General features: G+C 41.5%; 1 protein-coding gene across 1 annotated transcript in view; it reads right to left on the bottom strand.

The window, feature by feature from the left end:
• Nucleotides 1-18615, bottom strand: part of BRD10 (bromodomain containing 10) — a 276860-nt gene that overhangs the window by 67225 nt on the left and 191020 nt on the right. Inside the window, exon 7 of the mRNA XM_085634117.1 lies at nucleotides 2072-2241. Within this exon, the coding sequence (XP_085490243.1) occupies nucleotides 2072-2241 (170 nt within the window). The remainder of the gene's footprint in view (nucleotides 1-2071; nucleotides 2242-18615) is intronic.

The raw sequence follows: 18615 nt of genomic DNA, 5'->3' as shown, positions 1-18615 counted from the left end.
CCAACAGATTTCCAAGAACATTTGTAAAATAAAAATCTCGTTAGTGATGGGGTGTGTTTTTTATTCCTTTAGCACAGTTGGCCAATCTGGCCTCATTTGCACCCCCACCCCTCCCCCCAGCGCCTTGAGACCCTTAAGGGTGAGTAGTCATGCTTAACAAACACCTGATTGATTGATTTGCCTTTCATGGACAGATGTCATAATAAAACCAATGTACAAAAAAGAGAGTTCTGAAGTACCACAGATTCTTATAGGGTGATCTTTTTACTAAATTGTACAAGGAAGATCTGCATGCGTATTATGCTTTAGGGTCTTGGGCAGATGATGATAATCTAATTCCCATTGCACTAGAAGGGTTTGGTAAGAGAGGGGCATGTTCATCATGTATTTGCTTTATGTGGCTGGGAATTGCAGGCAGCAAGGTTCTTTGCCGTTTTTGAGGGCATCTGGTCAGCATTTGGAACAGTAGACCAGGCAATTGTCTAGTGGAAGCCTGCACTGAGCCCAATTACTTTTTAAAGATGCTAAGCTGTGGAATTGGGTCCAGGTTCGACTGGACACAAAAGGCTCACTATCTTCCAAAATGGACATTTACAAAGGCCTGAGCAGAGATGCATGTTATCTTCATTAGCTTTGGCCAATCAACCACCAGCTTTAGCCAAATTTCAGACTCTTCCGCCTAAGATAGTCCACAGTTCAAGTAACATAGTACTCTACTTTGGTTGTAATGGACCAGACCTCATACTCTTTTATATGAGGTGATTAGACTGTTTATGTCCATATTGAAACTAAAATAATTTGATCAAAAATACCAGTACGAGTCGTGCTTTTTGGGAAGACTTGTCCCAAATCGCTGTGGTCCTTGAACAATAAACCCCTTGAGATAATGCGTCACAAGTATTACGTTTAGCAATAATTTGTCATGGACAGCTCACACGGAAATGGTTACGAGCATTGCACTGAAATGCTATGAGAGAATTACCTAGCTTTAACAAACTACAGGGACTTTTTGTTAATGCCCTTGTTATAGGTGTACAATTCCAAAGTAAAGCTCATCACACCTTATGGGAGTTAATGAATGTGGTTAAAGCCCATAAATGTACCAAGTTTCAGTGTGAACATTCAAAACCTGTCTTATGCCTACCTCTCAGTGCGCATCAGCATTGAGGTGGGTCAATCTGAATTCAGCATCACGATGGAAACTCTTTTGTTTTAATTATAACCTGATCAAAAGGTCTGTGGTTTCTACTGCAAGATATTGAATGAAAGAGAATACTGACAGTCCGTCTGGCTGAGCTCGAAATATTCTTGTTCGATTTGAGCCACTGTCAGGAAGATGGTCAAAATGTTGGAATACTAGCGTTCTCTGGTTTTGGTTTTGAAACAGACCACTGACATGTCAAGTAAAAGATCCACTGCAATCCACCGAGATCTAAATCAGGCCCGAGATCTTGCTCTTCAGAATAATCAAATTATTTGGAGAACAGGTTACCCAGTATTGCACGTAACTTACTTGGAAATTTTTGCTAAATGTTATTTTTACTCACTTGTCCAGGATAAGAGGACACTGCACTTGTGTCCAGTACTATTGGAGGCAGCTTTAATTAGTAAGCAGGTGTTCATTGTTTTCGTCAAATAGGGAGGCTAGTGTAATTTTTCCTTTAGAAAAATCCTAGGTAGGAATTTGAAAGGATGCTCAAAAAATTCAATCAGCTCTAGTATTGTTAAGGTTTATCATGTTTTAAGTTTGTTCTAAAGAACATTTTGATATTGTTACGAATTCTGTCTTGTATTCTGTAGCACCGCGCAATCTGTTTTACTTGTAGTTGTTTTTTGGACCAATGATCTGATAAAAACAAATTCTAAACATAAGTAAAGCCCATCTGCAATAAAACCACAACACTCAATCATCACTTACAGTTCCCTCTAATATTAAAAGTAATATTTGAAAGCTTAGAATCTTGTACACATTTCTGGGGCATGGATGAGGGATATGAAAAATACAAATGGAAAACAACCTTGTCATACGGCACATGAACTGGCTCCATAAACAAATGCTTTTTTCACTTACTCTGATCATCTTTTTTCAGTATCTCAGAGTTCTCTAAATTCTTTGTATCAATGGTGGGTGACTCTTTACTAAATGTGACATCAGTTTCTTCATTAGTCCAGACTTCTCTGGTAAACATTTCATGTTCAGCCTGCTTTTTGAAATCATCATAATCCTTTTTCAAACGAGCTCTGCAGTATACAAAGAAAAAAGACATTCAGACTGACACTACTGACAAAGCAAGGGGCCAACCACCATTCTTTATTGTAGCTGTGAAAATAGAGATATACAAGCTAACTAGAAGGAATAGAAGACACAATCTCGGGTACATCCCAGCTGAGTGTGGTTTATTGGATCGTGTGTGGCAGGGACCTCTATTGAGGAACAACCGGAACAAGCATTGGAAATGGCAATTGTTTGAAAGTATTTTGAGTCACTGGTGAGGTTAGATACTGAATAAACCAACATAGGTGCAAATGTGCCACTCATTCTTTTACTCATACATCCATTCATTTACCCTCATTCTTTTATAGTCATAAAATTACATATATATGTTCAGAATTACAGAAGACAATACAATATGAAATCTCTTCATAGAGGGGCTAACAAGGATTCTCACAATGTAAATGTTCTACTCCCAGGGTCTGTCAGAGCAGTTAATCAAAACATTTGGTACTATCTTAATCTGTGATATTTCATTAATTAAATTACTTATCTTTCCTGTGCAACAATCCACCTTAAAATACCTGTTGGCTTTAACATATGCTTCTCACAATAAATGTCATGCTTTCAGCCTTAATCATTACTTTTCATAATACACAGAGCAGGCCTATAGCTTTGATCATTAGCATTATTATGACCAACTCAGTTCTGCTGTGTTGAGCAGAAGCTTTCCCCCAGTCACTCTTTTCCAGTGGAAACACAAAATGTCTGTCCAATCAAATGTGCATTCAAGTTACTTAACGTGGGAGGGGATAAGGCCCCTCTTATTCTGTTGACCAAATATGATGTGGCGACAGCTGCACTGTCCGGTCAGACCTAACAAGCACTGGCAAAGCTAAAAGGTCTTGCATATGCGAGATCTAGTGGATTTTTCTTCTTTTAGCCATGTTGTACAGCAATGTAGCAGCTGTGCAGCATGGCTGAAAGTAAAAAATTGCAATGACGCACTGCTGTACAACATGCCTAAAAAACTGACAATAGATCTCGAATAGATGAGATCTATTGACTTTGCAAAGGCTTCTTAACATCACAAGTATGCAAAGGATGGAGGAAGAAAGTGGCTGGAGTGTCAGCCTCTTTATATTACTTAATGTTAGCCTTATTGATGTGTTGTATGAAGGTAAGATGCGTGCATCTTCTTCCTAGTGTGTAGCAGCTCCCCTCTGTACCAGAGATTGGCACAAGCGATTTGTTATAATAAGCAGACAACATGAAGCAGTCAGTACGGTGAGGTATTGCATTACATAGTGTATTAAGGAGTAATGAGGAGCGGGATAGAGCATAACCACTTAGCCTGTCCGGTTAGGGATAACATCTCATTTATTCTTGGCAAAGGAAACTGATCCACTACAATACTGTCATTCAACCCCCTCAAATCAACACACAAGCGTGCTATACAATTAGACTGCCGCGATACAACCAAAGTGATACCCATTCTGATGCCTCAATTAGATCAAAATTGTGTGAACTTATACGTTTCTCCAAAACTTTAACTTCTTCTCTAACAATGAAAGGAATGTTACATGCTTTATGTATTTTAGGAGTAACATTAGTTTTTATTCTTATCTAATGAGTAAACCCTCTCACTTTTTTCATTGCACACTGAATCTTGCAATAACCATATTATGTGTCTTCTCCATCACATGCCACCACAACTTGTTACATTTCTTTTTTAATCTTTCCACCCCAACACAGAAGGTCCCTCCTTGGCCACATAAAGCTTGCATAACGCTTGTCAATTTTTTAAAATCTAAACACAAGATGTTTAAACCCTACTATATTGTTCTTTCTCCCATATAACTCTCTGGGTTAATATCTGGCTGTTCTAAATGGTTACCAATAGCTGCAACAAAATGCTTTTCCCAAACACACACTGCAAAATTGTGTAGAGTCAACCAGAATCGGCCGTCACGTGCAAAGAAACTTTTCAAAATGAAACCCAACACAAAGGTTTGTTTTTCCATCGCCCTAAATATTTAACACTACTTTTTTTCTAAAATCATTCTTCATACTCGAACCATCAATATTATCACCTAATGAGGAATCTTCACTCTCCCTCATACACATTATCTTACTATTTTTTTTAATCTTTCTTTTACAAACTCTAGCCATATACCAGAAATCTGACAAATGCAGGACATTTGGCAAATCTTGGAGTGTGAAGTACTACCACAACTAATGTTAACATTCCTCCCTTGTTCAGCACGGTCACCGTGTATCCTTCTTTTGGTCATTTTAACGCCCAGTTGTTTGCATATTTTTAGGTTTACGGTCATAAGTGTTATTTACTGAATCAAAAATGTTCTTCCTCTCCTGAGATAGAATAGCTTTAGCACACACAACGTTCTGATATTTCTGCCTTATTCACTATTGCCACTATATCCTTGAGGAAAGCATCTCCTACCCACAATCTTTCCTGTATGTCTTTGTTGGTTGTGTATTAATTCATCATGCAAGTTGCCAAAACTGCACTTGACCGCCAGCTTCTTTAAGGTGGACACAGTCTTCAATAGTTTCAAATTTCTCCTGTTTCCTTTGGAAAAAAGTATGCCTCATAACTTCTATGTACACTGTAGGTGAAAAAAGCTCACCCAAGTCCAAAATAGTAATTTTAAACACATCCAAATCACCTGCATTCCGTTCTTCCTTCTGTAGCTAATTATAAATGTGTAAAATTTTAGGATCAAGACAGTACATTAAAATCCTTTTTTTCCTTTCAGGCAACAACAATCCACTATTATCTTCCAAATGCGCTATATAGTTGAGGAAATAATCATTCCATTCAAACGACTGAACTGCAGGTTCACCTTGAGTTGCCAAAAACACCTTTGGAAAGCTGAGGTTTAAGTTAACACTGCATGTGGCTGATCATTGGCCACACTCTGGATGCTTGGTTCTAGACTTTGAGAAAGCCTCTATTTCGGGTTTTCTGTCTAACGCACTACCTCGATATGGACTGGGAGGCCGCTTCATCAGACTGATTAAATTGCTCTACACTTCACCATTGGCCAGAGTCAAGACAGGATCCTATATTTCCAACCTTAAATCGACAGGCAAAGGAACTCGCGAGGGGTGCCCGCTATGCCCACTACTTTTTTCTTTGGCCATAGAACCACTTGCTATGGCCATCAGGTCCCCGGGCGAGGAGTGGGGCTTTCCATTGGGTGGCAAAACCCATACGCTCTCTTTGTACACGGATGACCTACTCCTCTTTATTCGAGATGTGCGATCGGAACCCGCCATCCAAGACCGGATGCTCACTGAATTCACTGCCATCTCTGGCTTGCGGGTTAACTGGGCCAGATCATGCTTGTTCCTATTCACCCCTTCGTACTCTGACCCCACATTTGGTCTTAGCAGAGTCCCAGTAATGTGGCAATCCAATATGTTTTGTTACCTGGGGGTCAGGATATACCATCAAGCAGCTGACTTAATGGACGGTAATCTTACCAGGGCGACAACTGCCCTTAGATCCCAAATGTTGTTCTGGCGCACACTTCCGTTATCTGTAATGGGTCGCATAGCCTTGCTCAAAATGGTGGCCTTGCCTCAGCTGCCCTATTTTTCACTTAATTGCCCCAATATCTCGCACCTCCCTACTTTCGATCCTTTGAGGGAACTATGCAGGAGTTCATCTGGAACAAGTTCAGTTGTAGGGTTGTACTGGCAAAAATATACCTACCTAAGGATCAGGGAAGGCTCACAGTACCTAATATGGAACAGTACTATTTTGCCTGTCAACTCCAGTGGGTGGCCTAATGGAGAGAGGGGGGGGAACAGCTCTCAGACACCGCCACGTTCTCCCTGCCCTGGACCCTCTCAGCGATAATCCAACTCTTTCACCCCTGCATGCGCATGAAACAATCAGGTTACACTGGGACTGGCTCCAGGCAGGAATATCCATAACGTCAGCAAAATGAAGTATGAGATCTCTTCACCTGGCTGTCATTAACCTTTCTGAAGCAGGAATTAGGGACAAAGTGCAGGCCTGACTTAAAAACGTCCTCACCTTATACAAAACTAAATTCCATCCCTTCACTCCTAAGATCTACCAAACAGCAGAACTAAAGAAGAACTAATCAGCATCTCCTTGCTAATAAGATTCATGGATTTGCTAAACATCCTACTCATTTCATTGTCTGGATCTCCACCCTACGGCTACAAGAATGGAGGATATACACTTTCACTGTCTAAGCAGCTATCCTTACACCATCGACTGCCATACAATGCTGCGGGCAACCAAATTTGATCCCACTCATAGTTAATAGAATGAGATAAGTTTTAAGGTTGAACATCAGAAGACATCAGCTTCAGCATTTGCAGAATCTACATCTACATCCAGCCATTACATTATGTTTCCATCCCCTGGGTTTGTCAGTGTGTTCTTGCCAAATCTATGATCTAGCAGTAGCCTTTCATGGGACAGACTGTTCACCTGATTATAATACTTCTCAAACTAGCTTATATAGCACTATTTCATATGCAAGTCCTAATGTTTCGTGGCAATCATTTGTAAGGAGTCATGGGACATTACTTTCTCCGAATTGAGCGGTCTTGGCTCTATTGAGGGCATGAATTTTTGCATTAAGCTCTCCCCTATCCTTTCCCTAGCAGGCCTATTATTATATAGACCTCCAGACTGCCCGAATTCTTATCTTTGGGAGTTGAGCAATCTGATTGCGCAGAAATCTTTACAATACATTAATTTCTTAGCCCTAGGGGATTTCAATCTCCACGTGGATGACCCCACTTGCCTTCCAGCTAGTGCAATCCTTGAAGGGAGCAAACCTCACACAGCACGTGTCCACGCCCACTCACAAAGCAAGTCATACGCTCGACCTTATTTTCTCTAATATCCACTCTATTAGAGTTGAGAACCCGCAACAAATGACATGATCAGACCACTATCCAGTCCCTTTTTCATTCAGTATAGGTAAACCACAGCGGTTGGGCCATAAACAATCTACAGCAGGGAGGAACTGGAAGAGAGTTAATGCGGACATTGTAGGCCCATTGATTCTTCACGGGGACCAACCTTGCTCAGGGGATCCTAACGCGGATGCTGCACTGTTTAATGCCAGAATCTCGGCCTAACTTGATGTGGTGGCGCCACTAACAATTCCTAAATCCTAGAGAGAATCCCCCTCAGTCCCCTGGTTCTCGGATGATCTCAGGAGGCAAAAAAGTGGTTGCAAGCGATTGGAACGGCTATGGAGGAAAGATTACGACCCTGAAGCGAAGATGGAGTATAAGGGAGCTTTAAAAAAACGACGGAAAATGATGGGAATGGCCAGGAAAGAGTACTTTGGTAAACAGTTTGAGGGTGCAGTGCACTCAAGCAAAGAAAGGAAGGAAAAATCATGCCCTCCCCAGCGCTATGCCCAGCTTATCTAACTTCTTTGAGGAGAAGATTCAGATCGTATACTCTGCTTTCACATCAGAAGAGCCATTAGTGGCCCCTCAGGCTTCCATAATGTTTAAGACTGAGGGCACCTTCTTAGGGTTTGCCCATATACCTGTGCAAGAATCTTTAGCTGAAATCATGAGGTGCAAGTCGGGCTCTCCCGCTGACCATTGTCCCCCGATCTCTTCAGATCTCTTGCTCACTGGATCAATCCAGTACTGAACTACATCTGGAATATGTCTGTCTACAGGCATTTTTCCTGAAATCTGGAAGCAGGCTTTTGCTATTACCGCTCCTGAAAAAATCCAATGCTGACCCCATGGAGCTTGGGAACTACCGTCCTATTTCTTTGCTACCAGTGCCAGCAAAAATGTTAGAAAAATTAGCACAATGCCATCTCTCCACGTATGTCAACTCTCATGACATCCTGCACGACACTCAATCAGGCTTTCGAACTGGATACAGCACTGAAACCGCTTTGGTGGAGGTGGCTGAACCTATAAGAATGTCAATGGATGCAGGAGCATCGACTATGTTGATCCTGCTGGATTTATCCGCGGCTTTTGACACTGTCGCTCACCCCATACTGTTGAACAGACTTGAGCAATTTGGTGCCCAGGGCGTGGATTAAATCTTATCTTTACGACCACACTCCAAGTGTTTTTTTCCCCTCCACATCAATCAGCACCTAAGCCTGTGAGGAGCTGGGTTCCACAGGGTTTCGGCTCTAAGCCCCCTGCTTTTTAACATTTACTTGGTTCCACTTTTTAAGCTAATTGACACCTGGGAGTTAACGGCTGTGTCGTAAGCTGACGATACCCAGCTGATATTCTCCTTTAAGGATCAGTCAATGGACCCATTTGCCAGATTAAGGAGTGGTCTGATAGATATCACTAGCTGGATGAAAATTAACAAATTGAAAATAAATGCGGACAAGACGGAGATCATGTTTTTTGGCCAGCCCTCCACCCCATCTGCAGGACACTGGTGGCCTGCTGAGTTGGGTATCCCACCTTGCCCGGTAAAGTCAGCTAGAAATCTGGGCGTCAAGTGGGACTCAGACCTATTTTTTGAAAACCACATATGCCATGTGTTACCCAATTGCTTTGGCAAATCAAAAACTTAAAAAAAATTCCTGCACCTCCTGCCATAGGTGAGCAGGAGGACGGTTGTTCAAGCAGCAGTAAAATCCTATCTGGATTATGCTAATGGTCTATTCCTTGGACTGGCCAGCTATCTGATTCACAGACTTCAGATGATCCAGAACGCGGCTGCAAAGCTTATTCACAGAGTGCCTTTCCGTCAGCATATTTCCCCTTACATTAGGCACCTCCACTGGCTTCCGGTTGCAAAACGCATCGGATTTATGGCCTTGACCTTGGTTTTTAGGGTAATCCACAACATTGGGCCAAACTACCTCAAAAAGAGACTGCTCCCATACCAATCGGTCCGCACTTTGAAATCAAACTCCAAGCTCCAGAAAGGGAGGTAGGGGCTTCTCGGTAAGGACAGCCATGCTATGGAATGCTTTACCTCGGCATCTTCGCATTCGGGGTACTGAATCCGAATTCCGAAAGCAACTGAAGACGTGGCTCCTTGGGGAGGTCTGCTAATGCTCTTTATCCACCCCTGAATGCCGCTAAGCTCCGGGACGCTTCTGCTTGAGGTAGCTGTTTGCGCTATAACAAGTAAATATTATTATTATGTTTCTTTCTACAGTTTGCATCCTAACATTGCATAAATGAACCTCCCGTTCTTTTCCATCCTTTGCATGCCCTTTCTCTCTGCGCCTACCCTACTATAAGTCACACGCATGTTTGCCTTGATCTCTACTATTGCATTTATGTAAATTACCCACACCTCATATCAAAGATCACAACCTTCAGTTTAAAAGTTGTACATCTGCAAGATAATATCTAATCTCCAGTAGCTCATCAATTAATACTGCCAACCATCTGGATGAAATCACGTACCTCTTCACATTAAAGATCATATCTGACTCCTATTATTCAAACTATCCCATAAAAACTGTAGATAATGCATGGAATGGTTTCCTTAAGAGCACAAGTATAATCTCAAAAACCAACTAGAATCACTGAAAAAAACACTAATCGTGGGTCTTTGAGCAGCGTGCAGCTTGGCGTAAAGTGCTTCAACACTTCATCATGGGTAGTACGCCCCATATAAAAGCAATTAAAATACAATATATAATCCTTCTAGCCCACTCTTAAAATAATACCTTAATCCTCAGCAATCGGGCAGGCTATTGTAGTTCACACCTACAATATGATCATTTCTGTGTAATGCTTCATACTTTGTGCCATGTCCTTCGCCCAGTACTGCATCAGTAAATAAGCAATAAACCACTCATCAACAATTAGAATACTGAAATCTTGTCAGTGCCACTGAATAAAATGGAGCAGCAGTGGCCTTAATAAACTAGTGTAGGCCAGCTGCTCTCAACATTACAATGTCCCAATATACAGCCTCTGCTTCTCCAAAATATATGAATAGGGCTGGGTAAAGTGAAGGCACAGCACCTATGCAGCAGGGCACCCGGGGCCATCCGCCCACCTCCTCCCATGGTTCACAGTGTCACTGGAACTTCGGAAAGGGGGGGGGGGGGGGGGTACTGCTGCTTAGCTCCTAGGTCTACCTAGCTCAGCTGAACGGAAAAAAGCAGTTAAGCTTAGCCCAGGGAAAAACAGGGGTTGACTTCAGCCTCCTTTCAAAGCTATTGCTGCGACATACCTTTGTTTTTTTTAATTAGGACATCCTGCCCTCATAGAGCTCAATGTTCTAATAGCCTTATAGCCTGCAGTAGTGATCTATACCGGCCATTAAAGTTCTGCTCCCGTGCTAAAAGCCCGAGCCGAACACTGGATTAGGCGTATAATGGCAGCATAGCCCACTACAGTGGGCTAGAAGGCTACAGTGAACAGGCAAGGAATAACTGAAGAGATCTGCCACATGCTGCTGGCAAGTGGAGGACCTTTAAGCAAGTCCATCACTGCAGGTACCAACTAGCTGCATACTATGCCCGCTTCATACATCTCTGAAAGACAATCAGTCATGGCATGATATCACCAAAGTTTCATCCCAGCAGAACTCTCCACTACGTCTTCCTCCTATATATACCTGCAGAGGATCATAAACTTTAAACAAAATATTGTAGCATGAACATCCCAATGCAGTAACCACCTAAGTGGACTATGATCTTAACAAATACTATAAACAGGGAAGGTAAATTAACACTTTTTTTTTCTTTTTACACATGTCAAGTTGTACCAAACACAGCTGGCCATATCCCTAGAACACGTAAAAAAATAAAATAATATGCAGGTATGACCAGTCCCTACATTCAGTTATTGATCTACACAGAACAGCTGAGCATCGAGTGCAGTAAAACAGAATTGGTTGGACGGGGAATGTGCATATGCTTGCAGAAATATACATGCTGGAGAAGAGAAAAAATACAGAAAAGAACGAAAAACACAATGCAAAAAGCAGCAAAACAGGAAAGTAACCAATTTTAATTTGACACTGAAGTGCTTTACAGCTTTTGGTTGCTCTAAAAGAATCTTCGAAAGTGAAGGTTTAGGGTTTTTATACTTAACAAAACCAATCGCTTGCTCGCTATTTAAAAAAAAAATAATTTAAGAACTTTTGCGGATTGGTAAATTAAACTAGCATTTGCAAAGCAATAGGTCTCGCATTTGTTAAAGTTGGAGCTGTTAATGTTTGCTTTTTCATACCAACAGTGCTAGGCAAATATAATTACGCCACTGCAAATAAATTTTTTTTAAAAAAAACTAATTTTTAATGCCATCAGCTCTAACTTTGCAAATGCTAGTTTAATTTACCAATCCGCAAAAGTTCTTAAATTAATTAAAAAAAAATAGCGAGCAAGCGATTGGTTTTGTTAAGTATAAAAAAAATATTATAAAATAGGACTTCGGGGCTGCTGTGCAATGGAGCAAGGGAAGGGTCAGGAAGGGAAGCACACAAGCGGTAGAACAGGGAGCACTGGGAGACAAGCACTTGGGTGAAAGAGACAGTTGCACACAAGCAGACGGCCCGTTTCCACCAAGCCTCTATGAAGTAAATGACATATACGAAATGAGGTAAATATTTGTAAATGCGTGCCATCACGATGTGGCATGACCACTGAGTTTCTATGTGTACCTTGCATTAATGTTTTGGCACTCTGATTTTGCACGCTTTTCCCAACACAGAATGAGCCGTCTAAAAAAAAAAAAAGTTCCCTGTTTAGTTTTCCATCATCCCTGGAGGGGGTTGGCAATGTGCATTTTCCCAGCGGCGGCAGACAAGGGTGGAGGTGAGTCCTGGAGTCTGCTCCAGACAGGGAGACGGTGCCTCATCACGCACATTCAAAAACAACCGGCTTCAGCTCCCACCGAGGAGAAACCTCCACAGTTGAATAAAGGAAAGCATCTGACATAAGCTTAGAACACTGCCCTTTCCATAGCCCTGTACACTCACAATCCTCTCTTTCATGAGTGCAAGGCAAAAGTGCATTTTCACACTGAATGCTTGGTTGTCTCAATGCCAACTGCATTTTCTGTAATGGTGTCTCGAAGTACATGGCTTTTCAGCCCCAGCTGTTCTGACGGACGAACAGCCACATCTATGCTTTGCAGCTGATATGGCACCCAATGAAAATACCCGGCTTGGTGTAATATTTTGTTATACTGTGGGCGTTACCTAGGCCGAAAGAAACAGCTTCAGCGAGGGCTTAAATGCTATTATTTCATATGTAAAAAACAGAAAAAAACGAGTAGGGTCACCATCGCACAAGACGTGGGACCGCCATGATTCAATGCACAAAAAGCCCCCCCAAAAACAACGATTTGGGCAAGTTGCGCACAACAAGACAAGCGAATGCCATGATTTAAAGTTGAAGAAAAAAAAAGTTGGGAAAGCTGCGCAGTACAAGACACGCACCCGCCATGATTTATTGCTAAAAAAAACACAACAAAAACAAATTGAACGAGTTGTGCACAAGACGCGCGGGCCGCCATGATTTAATGTAAACAAGAAAATGAGTTAGGCGAGCTACACACAATAGGCGCATCCGCCATTAGGGGAAAAAAAAGTGCGGCCGCCATTGTTGCTAATTAGGAGTGCCGTGTGGTGTGCCGCAGTGCTTTATAAAAGAGGGAGTCTGTGGCCTTCTGCTGCGAAACAAAAAGCCGCTGCCACTGTTTGAATTACGCCCAAGTTGTTGTGCATATGAAAGTGGGTGCTGTGCTTAAACATTAAGCATGGCGCCATGGCGATGAGAAGCAGAGAGCTGAAAAGCGGCTCCCCAGGCATTGAAGAGCAGAGTTGAAAAGCAGTCCTCTGCAGGAAAGCATGTACTGCTGCAATAGGAGAAAGTCATTAAAGAAATAGTGCTCACAGACTGTAAACAAACACACTGAGTAAAAACACAAGTAATAGGGCCAATCCTTATGGGAGGCTACAAATAAAGACTAGGAGGTACTAAGGAGGGACTACTAAGCCTATTCACCAATCAAAAGCAACCATTTAGAAAGGGCAGTAACAGGAGCTAATTCAAAAGATGGGCAGAAAATGGGCAGAGTTCAAGGCCTAAATACAGCATGTTTCGAAGAGACCGAGCAAGCGCTGCCTAGGCGAGACTTAAAAAAGGAAACTGCTCGTTCTGAGCCAGGTAAGTGGCCCTTCACTGCGTTTTGTGCAGCTGCAAAGCAGATATGCAAAGCATTAGTGACACTGCCCACCTTGTACTTGTTAAGCAATGTCACAATGGGGCAGTGCACTTAGCCAACAGCCTTGCTTGCGTCCAGAGGCCCCTACGTAGAGTGAATTGTTCCCATATCAGAGCTGAGCATAGAGCCTGGGCCCATCCGTTGCAGCACATGGGTGAATGGTACAGGAAGTGTTCTGTGTCCCTATATATATGAAAGGAAAAGACAATTACATTTTTTGACAACGAAAGGTGACTAAAAACCTTTTTTTAAAGTTGTCTTTCTTAATTTGTTTTAAAAAATTGTGCAAAATTATTTGCTAGAAATAGGAGAAATAGGAGGAAACAGCAAGTTACCAAAAATGGCACAAAGGATCAAATAAAATATTAAGACTGACAAAAGGATGACGTATGCCACACTGCGTGACCGACAGGACACAGAAGAATCAATCGTGTACAATATAGATGTAATTCAAAAGCAATCAAAACAGCCACACTTTAGAGGTCCTTTAATCAAGGGAAGGCATGTGATGGTTTGGTTGGATAATGTATCTTCCACCACAGGTCAAGACAAAACAAATGCCAGGCTGTGGACTTTAGCGTAGTCTTGGAGATAAAGCCATCAGTCCTTTCCTTTCTAAAGCTGTTGCAATGAAGTAGGATATAGTGTTTCACAAATAAAGAGGAAACTACCTTATGGAATTGTAAATTACATTTCAGAGGACCATTAACATTCTCAAAAAACTGTACTGAACTAGGGATTCTGTGAATCATATTCGCAGTATGTTAGGGGGCTCTATCTCCTATCAAAATGTATGTGGTTCAAGAGAATTCCACAGATGCTAAAGACAATATAAAGGTAACATCCATACTAAAACAGATGATTCGAGTGTTTGTTTACAGTGAACTCAGTTTTTAGAGTACTCCGGTTCACCACAGTGTCAAGCTGGAAATCACTGGTTCTCACACAGAAGGTCTGAACAAATGTGTAAAAAAATAGGGCTCATTCATTCCAGAAAGAGAATTTCCATGGAATCTTAAAAAGAACTTTCTTTGTGGGCATCCATGGAGTTTCACCAGATATCCACAGGCTTAAGTCTGGAAGTCCTGCACACATACACACAAACTCGGATTTAAAATAAAAAAGCAGACCCAGAACAAAACAAATTATGTGACAGCCATCTAATAATATCTGTAATTAAGGATATTAAAAAACCCTCTGCAGACATCCTTAATATTCTCTGCTGAGGCATCCAACAACTGTGTTGTAAATGCATGGAATCTACGGATTCCTAAAAATTTCCATGGATCATTTCAAAATATAATTTCATTGGTTATTTGAAATATCCTGCCACTTAGGAAAAAAATCTTGTTCTGTAAATAATGCTGCCATATTTGAATATTCATTGTCGACATTTTGAAAAATAGTGAATTACATTTGCATCTTGAGAACACCACAGTAAAACCTATTGAAAATGATCCACTCCCTTCATCTGAGTACATGGCTACAGCACCACTAGCCTCACTGGTTCAGCAGACAGAGGAAGGTGATCACATAGATTGCTGAGGTGAATCCTAACCCACCAGTGAAGGCTCAAATAGAGAGATTTTTTTTATACTTATCTAACTAGGGAGAAGGTCAAATTTGCAAAGGTTCACATGCAAAATTTGTAACCAACCAACTTATAAGCCAGAAACATCTGTAACCACCAGTCAGCATTTTCTGGATGAAAAACCAGACGTTAATGAGGCTCAAGAAACTGAAAATGATCTTAATATGCAAGTTACAGTGCTATATTGCATGCAAGAAACAGATATTTGTAGTAAACAAAACAAAATATGGCTTACAATCTGGTAATACTTTAAAAAAAATAAACTATGCTTTTTTTTATCATCATGGTTCTAATAACCGGCAAGCCGTCCACATAGCCTGGCTCCTACATATTGTTTTCTTTATTAAACATGGACGCCAACATTTTTGCCAAACTGGTTCTCCCAGACCAAACGGGTTTTATCCCAGCAAGGCCAACATCACACAACCTGATAACGATATAGGAGTTCCTTCATCAGCTAGAACCAGACCAAGGAGCAGCCGCTGTGTTCTTGGACGCGTCCAGGGAGGTTGACTCTTATTCACAGTACTGTCTTGTATGAGCATTCCGCAGCAATTTGTCAAACATATAAGTTTATTGTACTCCGGCCCTATGGCCAGAATACGCCTCAAAGGATTACTAGCTGCACCATTCGCCATACAAAGGGGCACTCGACCGGGTTGCCCTCTATCTCCTATACTACATGCGTTAGGCTCTGAACCCCTGGCTTGTTCGATTCGCCAACACTATGGACATTGGGGTTTTACCTTGTCTCCTGAAAACATCTTTGTATCACTCTATGCAAACATCACATTGTACCTCTGTGACCCGACCGAAATTCTTTCCCCAGTGATTCAGGAATTTACCTTCTTCAAACTGATTTCAGGGATCCAATTAACTGGAATAAATCAGATATGTTCCCATTAAACCCACCACACTACCCCAACAGCTGGGGTTTCCCCTCCCATGGTGTGACACATCAATTAAGTATCTAGGTATTTATGTCAACAGTGACAGGGCCACCGAAATTATTGAAAATTACAGGACAGTGATGTCAAGGCTTGGGGACCAGGTTCATACTTGGACGAGGCTCCCTGTCTCTGAACAGTAGGATTGCACTTATGAAGATCGTCCTTCCAAAACTACTATATTTATTCACCAATATCCCGATCCTCTTACAGGAATACTTCTTTAGCAGGTTGAAGTTACTGATGACGGCAACAGCGGGGTGGGTAAACCGCCTTGTATAGGTTGGGAAACGCTTACACTCCCACATGCGCAAGGGGGCTTGGCAGCGTCCGACTTGGGAGTTGTATTATTACTACACTCAAGCACATTTTAAGCATTATTGGTTGCGCCACCTGCCTCTTCATGAGCCATTTGGTTCATTGTATAGTCACTTGAACAATCTCTTACACACTTTCCAGAAATGCAGATCACCTGTGAGGTGGGGGTCATGCTGAGACCTGCGGTGTGGGAGATCAAGAAAGCGAGCAATTTTTGTCTGAGCTCCAACTTCATATGTATCATGCTGGTCATAAATGGACCAAACTCCTTTTAGCATGATACTTTCCTTTTCTATCGAATGTCGGCTCTATGCAAAGTTACATATCCATCCTTCCTTCAGGAAGCCATCGCATCTAAGAAGTTGCCAGTACTCCTCACTGCACTGACATGTAGACGACTGACAGCCAGACTATACCTTACAATGCAAGCAGAAGCCTCAGTCGTGATGCCTAGAGCGAAGGCAGTGGGCGGAAGACTTAGGAGAAGCAATGACAAATAATGTGAGGACATACTGCTGTGGACAGTTAAGAGCCCTACTCCAAATGCTGATTATAGTTCATACACTTTAAATTCTACCATCGTTTTGAACACCCACCCATTAAACTCCACAGATGGAAACTGCGTGATCACTTCCACTGCCTGAGGTGTGCTGCAACTGTTGCAAACTTAATTACCACAGCATGCTTATGTACTTCGGTGGTGGACTACTGGTGCAAAGTAATCAAATACTATGAAACATTACAGATGTTGACAGGGAGCAAACCTTGAAAATGGCCCTCCTGGGGTGCAAAAAAAAAATAACCCTTGGGCTGTAAACAAATATACGTTGCTGTTTGCCTGGGCAAAGATATTCCCACTATTGTTACGTGGCTGCATGATCTGACCGATCATATTTCAACTAGCAACTTGGCACATGTCATTCTACTATACTACTAGCCAACAGACCCAGGTACATGTGTGCACCATTGCGCTCATTCCTACTCCCTCATGATAGGTTTGACCCCAGCATCGCTGAACTGGGCGAATCAGAACAGTCTACGTCACCACACTTACAGAACACAGAGAATTGGGAGCAGTAGCATACATGCTACTTTGGGTTGATGATATGCACAGAAGGTGGGGAGTTGAACGCACACAACTCCTAGTTTGTGAATCTCATGTCTCCTGCTCAAGATATATACTGTGTGTGATACTAGGATAATATTGTGCCTTTGATTAATATGTCACTCTGTACTGTGGTTGGTACTGTATCGTTAAACTGACTAAAATTTAGAATCCAAAAGACTGGGGAAAAAAACTATGTCTGTTTTGGTAATCATTTTATTAACATATTGGGTTTGTCATTTCTTGTGAAATTTTTCTACCATTACAATTAGATTTTTTTTACATTGCTGCATACTCAAAAATCTGTCTCCTAGTAGAGAAGCCTTTTGTGGTTAAATATTTAACTATTTATTTCTGCACTTCATTCTTCCACCTTTCTTTAAGCATCTTTCTATTAATTGCACATGGACCATTTACTTTTGAAGCTTGGGCTATTAACAAAATGTTTATTAGAAATGGGGGTTATGTATGCTATCTGTACTGAAGCTGTATGACCCAAGGCTGAGCATGATGGCCTCTGAGGAGGTGGGTCTTTAGGGTCTTTAGTGCATGGCCTGAACAAAAGCAAATCCCTATTCCTCACGGCCATGCGGAGTTGATTATGTGAAAATGTAGGCAGAGCGCATGGGGGGGGGGGGGCATTTGTGTTAACAAAAGTATAAATCATTAAGAGTCCAGTGTGATTAAATAACACTGTACACTAAGCATAAAACGTCTGTTTATTCTTATTCTTTTTTGATAAATAATGTTTCTTTCCATGTATATGAAAATATCCACTGGGACCACTGTTCCAATGTACTGTTTGATACCCATGTCCCAGTGACTACGTTTGGGTTTACCCTTCTAGGTAACAGCATGTGGACAAATGGCAAGTTGAATTGTTCAAAGATCAACCGTTATTCAACAAGGGTACTTTAAAACACTTTTTTTTTTAATGAACACACTGGAAGATTCTACGCCTTGAATGTAAAATCTTTATTAGTCCCTCTTTCAATCACACAATGGTTTTAGCTTTTAGAATGCTTAAAAATGCCAAAAGCTCAGATGTTCATAATGCAGAATTACACAAAGCTCGGTTCTAAGTAATGGCCAGATACACTCAGAAAGTTGCTCTTGATATTATCAGTGCTCAAAGAAATACTCTTGTTAATAAAACAAAGCCACTTAGACCAATGATAATTTCAAAATTAATCCAGGCAACTGACCTTGATAAGACCCAAGGTTA

The sequence above is a fragment of the Triturus cristatus genome, chromosome 2_1 (assembly GCF_964204655.1).
Source record: "Triturus cristatus chromosome 2_1, aTriCri1.1, whole genome shotgun sequence".
Taxonomy (NCBI): Eukaryota; Metazoa; Chordata; class Amphibia; order Caudata; family Salamandridae; genus Triturus; species Triturus cristatus.
Note: the sequence above shows the minus strand (reverse complement) of the source record. Positions and strands in the feature narration are given on the sequence as shown.